The sequence below is a fragment of the Micropterus dolomieu genome, linkage group LG06 (genome assembly GCF_021292245.1).
Source record: "Micropterus dolomieu isolate WLL.071019.BEF.003 ecotype Adirondacks linkage group LG06, ASM2129224v1, whole genome shotgun sequence".
Taxonomy (NCBI): domain Eukaryota; kingdom Metazoa; phylum Chordata; class Actinopteri; order Centrarchiformes; family Centrarchidae; genus Micropterus; species Micropterus dolomieu.
Window position 1 is genome coordinate 4,253,972 of NC_060155.1, and position 12,340 is coordinate 4,266,311.

At 41.0% G+C, this 12,340-nt stretch overlaps 1 protein-coding gene across 1 annotated transcript; it reads right to left on the minus strand.

The window, feature by feature from the left end:
• Nucleotides 1-7,719: 7,719 nt before the first annotated feature.
• LOC123973045 (trafficking protein particle complex subunit 11-like) lies at nt 7,720-10,750 on the minus strand. Its single transcript, XM_046052889.1, has 6 exons — nt 10,563-10,750; nt 10,352-10,463; nt 9,931-10,022; nt 9,640-9,773; nt 8,185-8,352; nt 7,720-8,086 (listed from the first exon to the last, which is right to left on the minus strand). The coding sequence occupies exons 1-6, from the start codon at nt 10,672-10,674 to the stop codon at nt 8,042-8,044; spliced, it is 663 nt and encodes a 220-aa protein (XP_045908845.1). The 5' UTR covers nt 10,675-10,750; the 3' UTR covers nt 7,720-8,041.
• Between the last annotated feature and the right edge of the window lie 1,590 nt (nt 10,751-12,340).

Below are 12,340 nucleotides of genomic sequence, written 5' to 3' on the forward strand. Positions count from 1 at the left end.
TCTGTTGTTAGTCTGCTAAAAGGGGCAGGGACAATGATTTAACATGAATATCTTGCTGAACGTTTCCTTGCACTGATTAAATGTTGAGGAAATGTAGGCTAACACTAGTCTGTAGCTAGCTAGCTTATTTCACTGTGGACATTGAGCCAACAGGTTAACACCACTCACAGACTAAAGGCCGCCCACCTTTCTTGGTGAAAAACTGGGTTACAGAGTGACATCATTTCCTTTGTCTTTCCTCTCTCTCATTTCTCTCTTTCCTTTTTTGAAAACTAGACTTTGGTTTACTAGGCAACATTGTGTATTTCTGGCGCATCTACTGACTGCAACTAAACACTATCACTGATAGTGATTTCATGCAGATACAGGGGGGTGGTCGCTCAACATGGAGGTTTACTTTTTGGTCAATTTGGATTTTAAGTTATTTGAAATATATATACACATACTCTGATGGTTTATATAATGTTTAATATAATTTTGATATTAGTTTTTACCTATGTTTTGGGGCCCCTGTCAGTCAGGGGCCCTTGGAATTGTCCTAACTTTTCCCCCCTACATGGTGCCCATGTTGGTGGGTAGGCTTATGCAACAATTGGTGCAGGTATGCATGTTACCCGTGTATGGATGGGAATCTTAATTTTGGAACTCTGGACACCTGAAATATCTCCTCCCACTTCGCAACTTCAGACCATTGGTATAAAAAAATGGATGTTTCTGATTCGTTGTCAGCCAGGCTGGATTAACAACTGGGCAAATGGACAGCTGCCCAGGTGTATCACTGGCTTTTCGTAATTTAATTAACTGTAAATTGGCATCACTTAAGTACAATGTCAACTAAGCATTATTTTTTTGCATCATTACTTATGACCATTACCTCTTCATGCCATGTAGAGGGGCCCCGTGTCTGGTTTTTAAGAGCCGGATTTAGTAGCATCTAGCGGTGAGTTTGTAGATTGCAACCAACTGAAAACCCCTCGCCACACGTTCTCCTTCAAAGCGTGTAGGAGAAACGTAAGGTGACTGCAAAACTTCTCTACCTCTCTAGAGCGGGTGTTTGGTTTGTCCGTTCTGGGCCACTGTAGGAACATGGCTGCCTCCGTATAAGAGGAGCTTCTCCCTATAAAGAGCTCATTCTAAGGTAATGAAAACACAGGTAATTATACACTAATGAAAACATACTTATGAATATTATAATGCACTTCTGCCATATTCTGCGAATAGCCTCCCCCTAAATCCTACAAACTGGTCCTTTAATACCTTTTGCTGTATTTTTGCTTATTTTTGGAAGATATTCCAAAATAATAGCAACTCAAATCAATATGATTATTTTGCAATTATTAACTTTTTAACAATGAGCCCAACTTTACAGGCTGGAGTTTGGATTGTAATTGGATTTTGAGAGCGATGTGCTTGTATGTGATTGTGTGCGTTGGTGAATTTGGAGTCGTGACAGTTCACATCTGTCTCTCTCCCTCTATCTCATTCTCACACACTCACAAAGACACACTCCCTCTGTTTCTGTATGTGTCAGAGAACGCAGGGGGTCTATACGGGTATGTGTTCGTGCAAGGTTAGTGTGTGTCTGTGTGTACAGAGGCAAGAGATTTTTTTGTGTGTGTATATCCAGGGCACATTGTCTGGACAGGGAAAATGAGAATGGATGGGATTGTAATTACTGAATGGAGATATCCACACAGTGTGAAATTAGAAAAGGCTGGGCAAAAACCTCCCACGGGCACAGGCGGTAAAGAGAGAGTAGTTGTCATGGTGATAGGTGAATTCAAACAGGGCTTCACAAACCTTCAGGGAAAGAGGTGTGAGTGAGTTTTTCCTTTACGTGTGTGTGCATGTGTGTGGGGTGGTTTGGCATGTGTTTATGTATTTTTTTTTTTGTGAAAGAGGAGAGAAAAGTTGCTGTGACCTTGATGAAGACTCACAGGGTGTTGTGTTTTCAATTTTTCTACATTCAAACGTGCAGTGAGTCTTACCTGAGCTGATAGTGGAGGAGTGAGTCCCAAGAGAGTCATTTCAGCTGGGGATGGGACTCTGACGCCAAAAAGTTTTCTCACAACTTTTACAGTTTAGTTTAATAGTTGGAGTGACGCACTCAACTCTTGGTAGATGAAAATGTACTCACTCCTTTGTGTTGCCTTCAATTGTTGCTGTGCGCTCACAGCAATATTTGCTTTATGAGAAGCAGCGAGGGCATCTCAACTCCCTCTGTTTCGCCTCTCATGCTGCATACTGGCAGTCCTGAACATCTGATTAATGGAGCTGGCAGGAAGTCTGAGACACTATACTCAAAATGCAACTTCCTTCTTCCTTTAAATTTGTTTATTAATTAATTAAAATGAAAATATACAGGTGACAATGTGCACTTTTAATACTGTCCTAAAAATTAGAACTTAGCATCAAACAAAACTAAGACAGCAAAGGTTGATTTTTGATTCAGAAAACTATATCTTTATGCTTTATTTTTAAGCCATCCTAGATATGGTATTGCTTTTGCTTTATTGTCTCTTGTCTGGTTGAAGAGGTCCTGACTTTATTGTGTCACCGCATTTCTGAGAAAAACTACCTCCATTTGTTACCATGGTAAATTAAAGGGCTGAAAAAAATAAGTGCTAGTGATTGTTGTGTTAAACAAACAAGTACATACTTTGCAGATAAATTCACTGTCTTGCTCAAAGACACTCATGGTTACTTTAAGGACACTACCACACCATGCTGCCAAAATGGAGCCCGAGCAACTCTGTCCTCAGGGACAAACTCTACTGCCAAAATACTATTGTATGTACACAAAGAAAAATACTATTTTCAGTTCATTGCCCCATTCTTTTTTAACATTTTTATTTTTGTATCCTCGGGTTGTTCATATTCTGATGGCAAAGTTTTTGAGGAATAGCTCCTAGTCATTTTGTTCTTTATAAATTAATTTCTTAGCAAAAAGGATTTTAGCACTATTAAATTTTTCAAGAGGTGAATGTCTTACTGTGAAGCAAAGCTACTCATTTATTCCCATTTTTATTTGGAAAACCAGAGTACACTGCCAAAATGAAAGTTGAAGAAATGTGTACATTGTTGTGTCATTTTATAAAACTGGGACCCAAATTTTCAATGTTGAAAACATTTTCCTCTGTTCAATGTGAATTGTGAAAGTGTTGGGCTTTTTTGGTTAGATGAACTTAGCCACCTCCTGCATATGTGACATTTATAACATAAATCTACAATTTCGTGGCAAAATTATATATATATATTTACAAGGTAGAAATCTCATATTGAAACATTTCCTTTCTATGACAACTTGCTGAATTATTATGTTACAGTCAAACATTTAGCAGTTGTCCTGTGTTGTTGGTTGACGTTCAACATAATGAATTTTCTGTCAGCAAAGGCAATCTGTCAACCTGCGAAAAATGATAATTTGACAAACAGCTGCACGAAAAGTGGTTTGTTAATAATTTAAGATTTATTTAAGGTTATCTATGAAGAATGTCCACTAAAATGTGTGTGACTGAAACTGGATTTTTGAAAGCGTAATTCTAGACTTGAAAAATGAAGATTTTGTCTGTAAACATCTACCTGTTGTGACTGTTAGCATTAAAAATGCTAAGTCGTGGTATTTTCCAGTACTACTGTTGTGTGAATAAAACAGGTTACTGTCTGTCATAGTCCAAATACATAGTGAATAGTGACAAATAGGTAACTTCATCATATAGGTTACAAAATATAGTTTAATACAATAAAAAAACCTAGCAAAAAAGTGATGAAAAATTCCTTTAGCTTCACAAAAAAAGCCTTCCATGGAAGAAAGTGTTATGCCCCCTGAACAAGTGAAATGATTTTAATGAGAGATAGCAGGATATTATAAAACTTGACAACTTCTCAATATGATATGCTATCATATACATAAGTGACATGGGGAATTAGAAAACCTAGGCCTGTCTCTAATAAAACCCATGATTCTGTATAGTATGTTATGCTACTGGTCTTCTTGTTGACAGAAGCATGAAGGATAGAAATGGAGATAGACTTGGTTCACTGTCAAGCTAGAATTCTGTCTGCGGCCTTGACGATTCCAGTGCGGGGAGCACTGAAAGCATTGACAGTGAGCCACCTATGACTGCATTACGTAACCAGAAGCCAGAGACATGGAGGAGTAAATTCCTTTGTCAGAGTTCAAAGTGCGCTGTGAAAAGATAATGCCTCCTTTTATCAGTACGCCATAGCGATGAGCTTGTTCATCACCTACAGGAGGAGAGAGTAGGGGAAGGGGAGGACGAGTGGGGGTTCAGAGGGGGAGGAAGGCTGAGGGATGCCTATCCATCAGGCACTGAACCCAGGGTCTGGCCAGAGTCCCAGCCCCCTCAAACCTCCAGACCTCTTCATCACTGTCTGTGTACATAGGGCTTGGAAAAGCCTCTCTACAACATATGCAGTGAAAATAAACCCCCCAATGCTACTATGGAAGGATTTAATTCCACAATTCAATTTATCTGATACTGTTGATGTCAAAAAAAGAAATCATCTCTTTCTTTACCAATCTACAGGCAGGCAAGGAGTGACGTCACAGACAGTTTGACTTTAAATGCAGAATTCCTTTCCGAAAGGGGAAATTCATCTTATTGCCAGGTGAAATATATAATGGGGACAACTAGAATGCACAACCAAAAAAAGTTTTAACAGATGCCAGATCAAAAATTCAAACTAAACTTTTGCCTGTTCCTATAGAAACATAAATTCACAATGCACATAAAAGTGAATGCATAACGTTGCACCTGGTGTACATCCTGGCATCACCACTGAACAGACAATGAATAGAATACACCTATGTATATCCAGGGGCGTCGCACAAAAATCTAGGCCACGGTACATAACCATACTCTATGGGACCCCCCTTATATTTACTTATGCTGATTATAATCTTCAAACTGTTTTCATTCGTTTAAAGTCAATGGATAGAACATCAGCTAATTGCCCAAATGTAAATGGAGCATTATAAACCACTGGAGACAACAACATTTTCATGTCATATTGGCTAATCTGTAAAATTTGCAGGACTCAGTCTCGGCTTTCTGTAGCTGGATATGAATGTACACTTAAACCAGCTGGAAGGTTCCCAAGTGACAAGGTCTTGACGGACTACCATCCCCATGTGGGGTCATTGACCTCCACTTTCCTTCTGGTTTAACAAGAAACCCCTCCCAGGGCCACAGGACATATGAGCTCTGAGGAGGGGGAGGAGTGTGTGTGTGTATACATATGTGTATGTGGTGAAACCTTGCTCTGGGGAAGATCCTGTTCTCCTGGTCGACCTTGAATGTCCTCATTCACATCACTGATATCTCTGAATATTCAATTCAATTTTATTTATATAGCACCAAATCACAACAACAGTTATCTCACAGCGCTTACTCTATACTCTAGACCATACTCTATGATGTTATTTACAGAAGCCCAACAGTTCCCACCAAGAGCAAGCACTAGGCGACAGAGGCAAGGAAAAACTTCCTTTTAAGAGGTAGAAATCTCGAGCAGAACCATGGCTCAGGGTGGGCGGCCATCTGCCTCGACCGGTTGGGGGTAAGGGAGAGAGGGGGAGAGAGAGAGAGAGGACAAGAGAGGAACAGAGAGAAAAAGAGAGGGATGGAAGGAGAGAGAGGGGAGGGAGGCAGCCTACACACACAGAGGTACAGACAGTAAAGGTGATGTTGCTATAGATTAAATGAAAAATAGTACAGATATTTATAGTAGTGTTAATGATAACAATAGTAATAATAGGACTAGTAACAATAGTTGTTGTAGCAGAGGGTGTCGAGCAGGAACACAGGGGCAGGTGGCCCGCAACCACAGATCCAGACTCCACAGCTTCAGAGCCAGAAAACCTGCAGTAAGTGATAGGAGGAGAGAGGAGAGGGACGAGAAAGCACAAGACTACCGGAAAGGGGAGAAGTTGTGTTAGTAACATGCAATAATGGGATGAGGTTGCATACAGAGGGAGACAAAGTAGAGGAGAGAGGAGCTCAGTGCATCATAGGAAATCCCTCGGCAGTCTAGGCCTATAGCAGCATAACTAAGGGATGGTTCAGGACTCACCTGAGCCAGCCATAACTATAAGCTTTATCAAAGTCTTAAGCCTACTCTTAAATGTGGAGATGGTGTCTGCCTCCTGAACCCAAACTGGAACCTGGTTCCACAGGAGAGGAGCTTGATAGCTGAACACTCTGGCTCCTAGTCTACTTTTCGAGACTCTAGGAACCACAAGTAACCCTGCATTCTGGGAGCGCAGTGCTCTGGTGGGGTAGTAAGGTACTATGAGCTCTTTAAGATAAGATGGTGCCTGACCATTAAGAGCTTTGTAGGTGAGAAGAATGATTTTAAATTCTGTTCTGGATTTTACTGGAAGCCAATGCAGAGAAGCTAAGACAGGAGAAATATGATCTCTTTTCCTGGTTCCTGTCAGAACACGTGCTGCAGCATTCTGGATCAGCTGAAGAGTCTTAATGGAATTTTTCGAGCAGCCTGATTATAAGGAATTGCAGTAATCCAGCCTAGAAGTAACAAATGCATGGACTAGTTTTTCTGCATCATTTTTACACAGGATGTTCCTGATTTTTGCAATATTATGTAGGTGAAAAAAGGCGGTCCTTGAAATTTGCTTAATGTGAGACTTAAACGACATGTCCTGATCAAAGATAACTCCAAGATTCCTCACAGTGGTGCTGGAGGCCAGGGTGATGCCATCAAGGGAAACTATATCTTTAGATAATGTTTCACGGAGGTGCTTAGGCCCCAGGAAATAACTTCAGTTTTATCTGAGTTTAACATTAGAAAATTACAGGTCATCCAGGTTTTAACATCCTGAAGGCACATTTGAAGTTTAGCTAACTGATTAGTTTCATCTGGCATGATCAATAGATATAACTGAGTATCATCTGCATAACAATGACAGTTTATGGCATATTTCCTGATAATATTGCATAAAGGAAGCATATATAAAGTGAACAGGATTGGTCCAAGGACAGGTCCTTCAGGAACTCCATGACTAACTTTGGCATGCATGGAGGACTCATCGTTAACATGTACAAACTGAAATCGATCTGATAAATAGGACTTAAACCAGCTTAGAGCGGTTCCTTTAATGCCAATGAAATGTTCCAGTCTATGCAATAGGATCTGATGGTCAATGTTATCAAATGCCACTAAGATCTAATAAAACCAGTACAGAGACAAGTCCTTTGTCTGATGCAATAAGGAGGTCGTTAGTAATTTTCACCAGTGCTGTCTCTGTGCTATGGTGAACTCTAAATCCTGACTGAAAATCCTCAAATAAACTATTGCTCTCTAGAAAGTCACACAGCTGTTTAGCAACTGCTTTCTCCAGGATCTTAGAGAGAAATGGAAGGTTAGATATAGGTCTATAGTTGGCTAAAACATCAGGATCAAGTTTGGGCTTTTTCAGAAGAGGTTTAATTACAGCTACTTTAAAGTACTGTGGTACATAGCCTGTTGATAGAGATAGATTGATCATATCTAGTACAGAAGTGCTGACTAAGGGTAAAACTTCTTTAAGCAGCCTAGTCAGGATGGGGTCTAAGAGGAAGGTTGATGACATCACCAGTCATTTCTACATTTCTGTGGTGCAGTGCAGTGTGGTGCAAATTGTAAGTATACCTCCTGCCACTCCACCAGTGGAAACACACCACACATGGAACACAATTAGTTTACATTACTTCAATTTAATTAAAATTTCATTAATTTCCATTTAGTTCACATCAGATTCATACATCATTTTCACTGTTAAATGAACATCAGTGGATCAATTCATTCACCAGCCGTCTGTCACGCTCAACCTGTAATCACATTCACTCTGAAAAGAAACAGCAGGGTCTCCTAATGTGTGGTTAACAGTTTTCATTGTGAATTTTTACAGAACAATGTGAAACAAATAGTGTTAATATAGTCATCTGTAAGGAATCATCTAGAACAGCACGATGTTGGTATGTTCTTCTAATAACACTGAACAGTTTGTATGTTCTTCTCAAGCTGCAGCAATGGAGGCATCATCCAGCTGTCGACCCTGAGGCTGAGGAGAAAGAAAAAGAAAACTATTTGTTAGAACATTGAATATCTTCACGTTTAGATAACAATGACTGCTAACTCAATGGTGTGTGAGCTTGTTACCTTGACAAATATGCGTTGGGGCAGGAAGCGTCTCAGTGTGTGTGTGTTGGTGTTCGGGCAGCGAGGAAGGCTGATGCTGAGCTGTGGTAGTGTTTGGTAACCAGCCATCAGTGGGTAATAGTTATACAGCATCTGTTGCTCTGAGCCAGGAAGGATACGCAGCCGCACCTGCACGCGCGCACACACACACACACACACTAAATGCATCTTCTTGTTCATGCATTCATACTCAAGTATATATTTTAGATTCTGATGAAATAAATGTTTGTGCCAGTTAAACAGTAATAATAACAAAACTGCAACCAAATTTAAAACCTCAAACTAGTCACTCGTCTCCAATCCATAGTTTTCAGTCACATCATGACATGTGCGCTGACCTGGAGGGCAAAACAAAAGACCAAGATAGAGGCTCCCTCGTAGAGACGCCACAAAAGCTGTTAAATTTTATTTCGATCACCACTCAACTCAAGGAGAAGATAGATATGGACTGCAAATGTTGGGCACTTGCGATCCATATACAGCACCCATTGCGGTATTTTCGCCGTTAAAAAGCACCAGATCCCTGCCAGCGCTCGACTGTGGTAATGCTTACGTTTAACTTCTAGGGAATCCCTCTCCTAACACAGCCCAGGTTTGTCTCATCGTCGATTAGTGCATCCAAAAGCACAACAACCAAACTGAAAGTAACAGTTTATCACTTGGTTGCTGGTTGGCAGGCAGCGGAAAATAACGTCTTTTTTTCCCTCCAAGGTAGCGTTTTCCTTGGAATTTGACGTCACGTGAAAACTATGAATTAGGTGCTGATGCTCGTTGAATGATACAATTTTGGACACTGGAAGTGAGCAATCCGTCCTGCACAACTTAACTTTAAATACACTGAACAAAGTTATAAACACCTGTGAGGTAGATGGATTTTCTTGGCAAAGGAGAAGTGCTCACTAACACAGATTGTGACAGATTTGTGAACGATATTTGAGAGAAATAGGCCTTGTGTGTACATAGAGAAAAGTCTTAGATCTTTGAGTTCAGCTCATGATGAATGGGGTCAAAAACAAAAGTGTTGCGTTTATAATTTTGATCAGTGTATATTGCCAGCATTAGGTGACAATATAGAACACATTTTTCTCAAAACCGTATCAGCAATTTGCCTGTTTAGTTTGGCTTTAAAGCTGGTCTGAGAGCTGTCCCAGAACGCCTGAAAAAGGGTGGGGTTCTGTGATTTTAGCATGAATTCAAAAGCTGAGCTACTTTTGTGAACATCAGCTGATCATCTCCTCAGTGATCTGTATAAGCAATCTATGTAATTACGCTAGATCATTTGGTAATCACTGTAACTCATGTGATATTAAAAAAGTATCAGGAAACCTATTCATTATTGTTGACCCTGCTGATGGACATGCAGTTATATTGTTTTTTATTTGCCAAATCTTTGTTTAGACAGGACCGCAGTTGTACCTGTTTGAGTCCAGAGAACATGAAGGCATCAGAAGGTTCCACAGCCATCTCCACCTCCTGCACCAGAGCTGTTCTGTTCTCTATGTGGTAACGAACTGAAAGAGACTCTCTGACTCGCCCAAATGATGGTAAGTCTACCCAGTAACAAAGACATAAAAGGTATAAAATGTGTGCATAGTGTGTGCAATGTAGCTGTATGATCAGAGACATTTACACAAAGCATCTTGCCATAATGTGTCAGTTTATCTATGTTTACATTGCATGTGTGTATTCGCTTGACACCTGACTGACCGGCGTGGATGTAGAGAGGAACAAACTCCAGGATGATGTGAGGTAGAGTGACTGTAGTTTGGATGAGAGGACTGTCTGCACTGGAGGACTCTCTGTACAACATAAGTCAAACAGAGTTAAGAACTTTACAGGCCTGTTCAAACCAACATCCTTACAGCTACAGAGGGGATGCAACTCAATTTCAACCACAGGGTGCCAACCCAGCAAAAAAACAGAGGTGTTGTTGGACTGTTGGCATATTGGACACTACAGTGACTCACTATCCCATCTTGAGGTATTAATTTAGTATGCTAACTTCAGTGGATATCTTTGACACTTCGCATTCTGTTGAAAATCTGATTAATTTTTGAATGTTTTAAACTAAAATTCTTACATATTGCTCCTTCACAGTGTGTATGTTTGTGTGTGTGTGTGTGCATACCTCCTCCATGATATCAGGTACTGTCCTGTAGCTACAGTGCTATTGCTGTTGGTCAGCGGTGGACACCGGAGACAGAAACACTCACTGGCACACTCACCTGTCTGCAGAACCACTGAACACACACATAATATGTTATAGTCATAGGATATTCATTTAAGTGTTTAATTACAGCTAGGAATCTGAAGTCTTTGTAAGATGACTAGTCAGGTACCGTCCTGCAGCTGTGACTGAAGCTGTGGTGTGTTGCTGATCATAGTAAGCAGCTGCAGAGAGGAGGCGGCCAGCAGAAGAGGCCAGGGAGACGAAGAGAGGATGTCTGTCATCAACAGGAAAGGGATGTCCACCGCTATCCGGTCCTGTGGCTCAAACTGCAAACACACAGAGAAGCACAGATAAGAACAATAATAACTAGAACTGCATTGTAAGCAGTTGTAAGCGGGGTCCAAGCCCCCCGGCGCCCCTTGAAATGAATGGGCTTTTCCCATAGTATTTGCACTTCGATTATAGCTCCACCTTTTCGCCGAATTGCACCAAATTTTGCATGTGCATGTGTCGTCAGGGCCCCATGGGGATCAATTGACCTAAATTTGGTATCAATCGGACTTGTGGTTGTGGAGAAATAAAATGCATGTAAATCAATGGGATTTTCTTTTATGTCTTTAATCTGCAATAACAGCGCCACCTATAGGCATATTTGGGTCAACTTTGGTGCTTGTAGTGAGGGGACCATGTTGAACAATTCGGCTCAGGTTTCATGTCAATGTGACTTGTGGTTACATTTGTTAGCCTTTAATTGCAACATTTTTTGTCGGATCAAAATTTCCTCTACAAACGTTCATCAGGTTGGTCCAGAGATTATCCGCGCAAAGTGGCTGTGTTCGAAACGGAAGGCAACCGTAATAGACAGCTGCCTCAGAAGGCATCACTTTCAAGTGAAGGCAGTTCTGTTTACATTAGCTTCGGACAGCCTTTTAGGGCAGCACTTACAGCAAAGTGTGACGTCAGCACGCAGTCTTGCGTCTGTCTGAAGAGACGCTAGCCTTAGCATCAGCTAACTAGCTATTGAAAAGCCAAACAGTTAACAAACGCCTCAGAAATGACTGAATTATTATTATTAATTATACTGAACAAACTTGGTTGGTTACATCACGGGCTAATATTATAATTCAGTGTTTAGTTCTTGCTAGATTTTCAAAAATCGAAACGAGAAAACTACTAAAAACTTTTAATAATGTATATTTGTGTACAAATTCGTCTTGTTTGTCCGGCTGCAGCCGCGCTGCTTTATGTGTACTAGTCAGCATCAAGTCACCATCGATGCTGCCTTCAAAACTGGCCGTTACTGGGGCAGCTTGGAGGCCTCTCAGGAGACAGGAAGAGATCGTTTGAGCCGTTTCAAACAGCACTCGATGCCTCGCTGTCCTGTTAGACACCTTCTAAGACAGCAGTTTAGCCCGTTTCAAACACAGCCCATATTTCTCCTGTCTTAGCTTCTCTGCATTGGCTTCCAGTAAAATCCAGAATAGAATTTAAAATCATTCTTCTTACCTACAAAGCTCTTAATGGTCAGGCACCATCTTATCTTAAAGAGCTCATAGTACCTTACTACCCCACCAGAGCACTGCGCTCCCAGAATGCAGGGTTACTTGTGGTTCCTAGAGTCTCCAAAAGTAGACTAGGAGCCAGAGCGTTCAGCTATCAAGCTCCTCTCCTATGGAACCAGGTTCCAGTTTGGGTTCAGGAGGCAGACACCATCTCCACATTTAAGAGTAGGCTTAAGACTTTCCTCTTTGATAAAGCTTATAGTTAGGGCTGGCTCAGGTGAGTCCTGAACCATCCCTTAGTTATGCTGCTATAGGCCTAGACTGCCGGGGGATTTCCTATGATGCACTGAGCTCCTCTCTCCTCTACCTTCTCTCCCTCTGTATGCAACCTCATCCCATTATTGCATGTTACTAACACAACTTCTCCCCTTTCCGGTAGTCTTGT

Coding starts and splice junctions, on each gene's coding strand:
- LOC123973045 (XM_046052889.1), bottom strand. CDS start 10,674: ATGACAGACATCCTCTCTTCGTCTCCCTGGCCTCTTCTGCTGGCCGCC. Junction 10,464..10,562: donor TCAGTCACAGCTGCAGGACG/GTACCTGACTAG, acceptor GTGTGTGTTCAG/TGGTTCTGCAGACAGGTGAG. Junction 8,087..8,184: donor CCCAACGCATATTTGTCAAG/GTAACAAGCTCA, acceptor CTTTCTCCTCAG/CCTCAGGGTCGACAGCTGGA.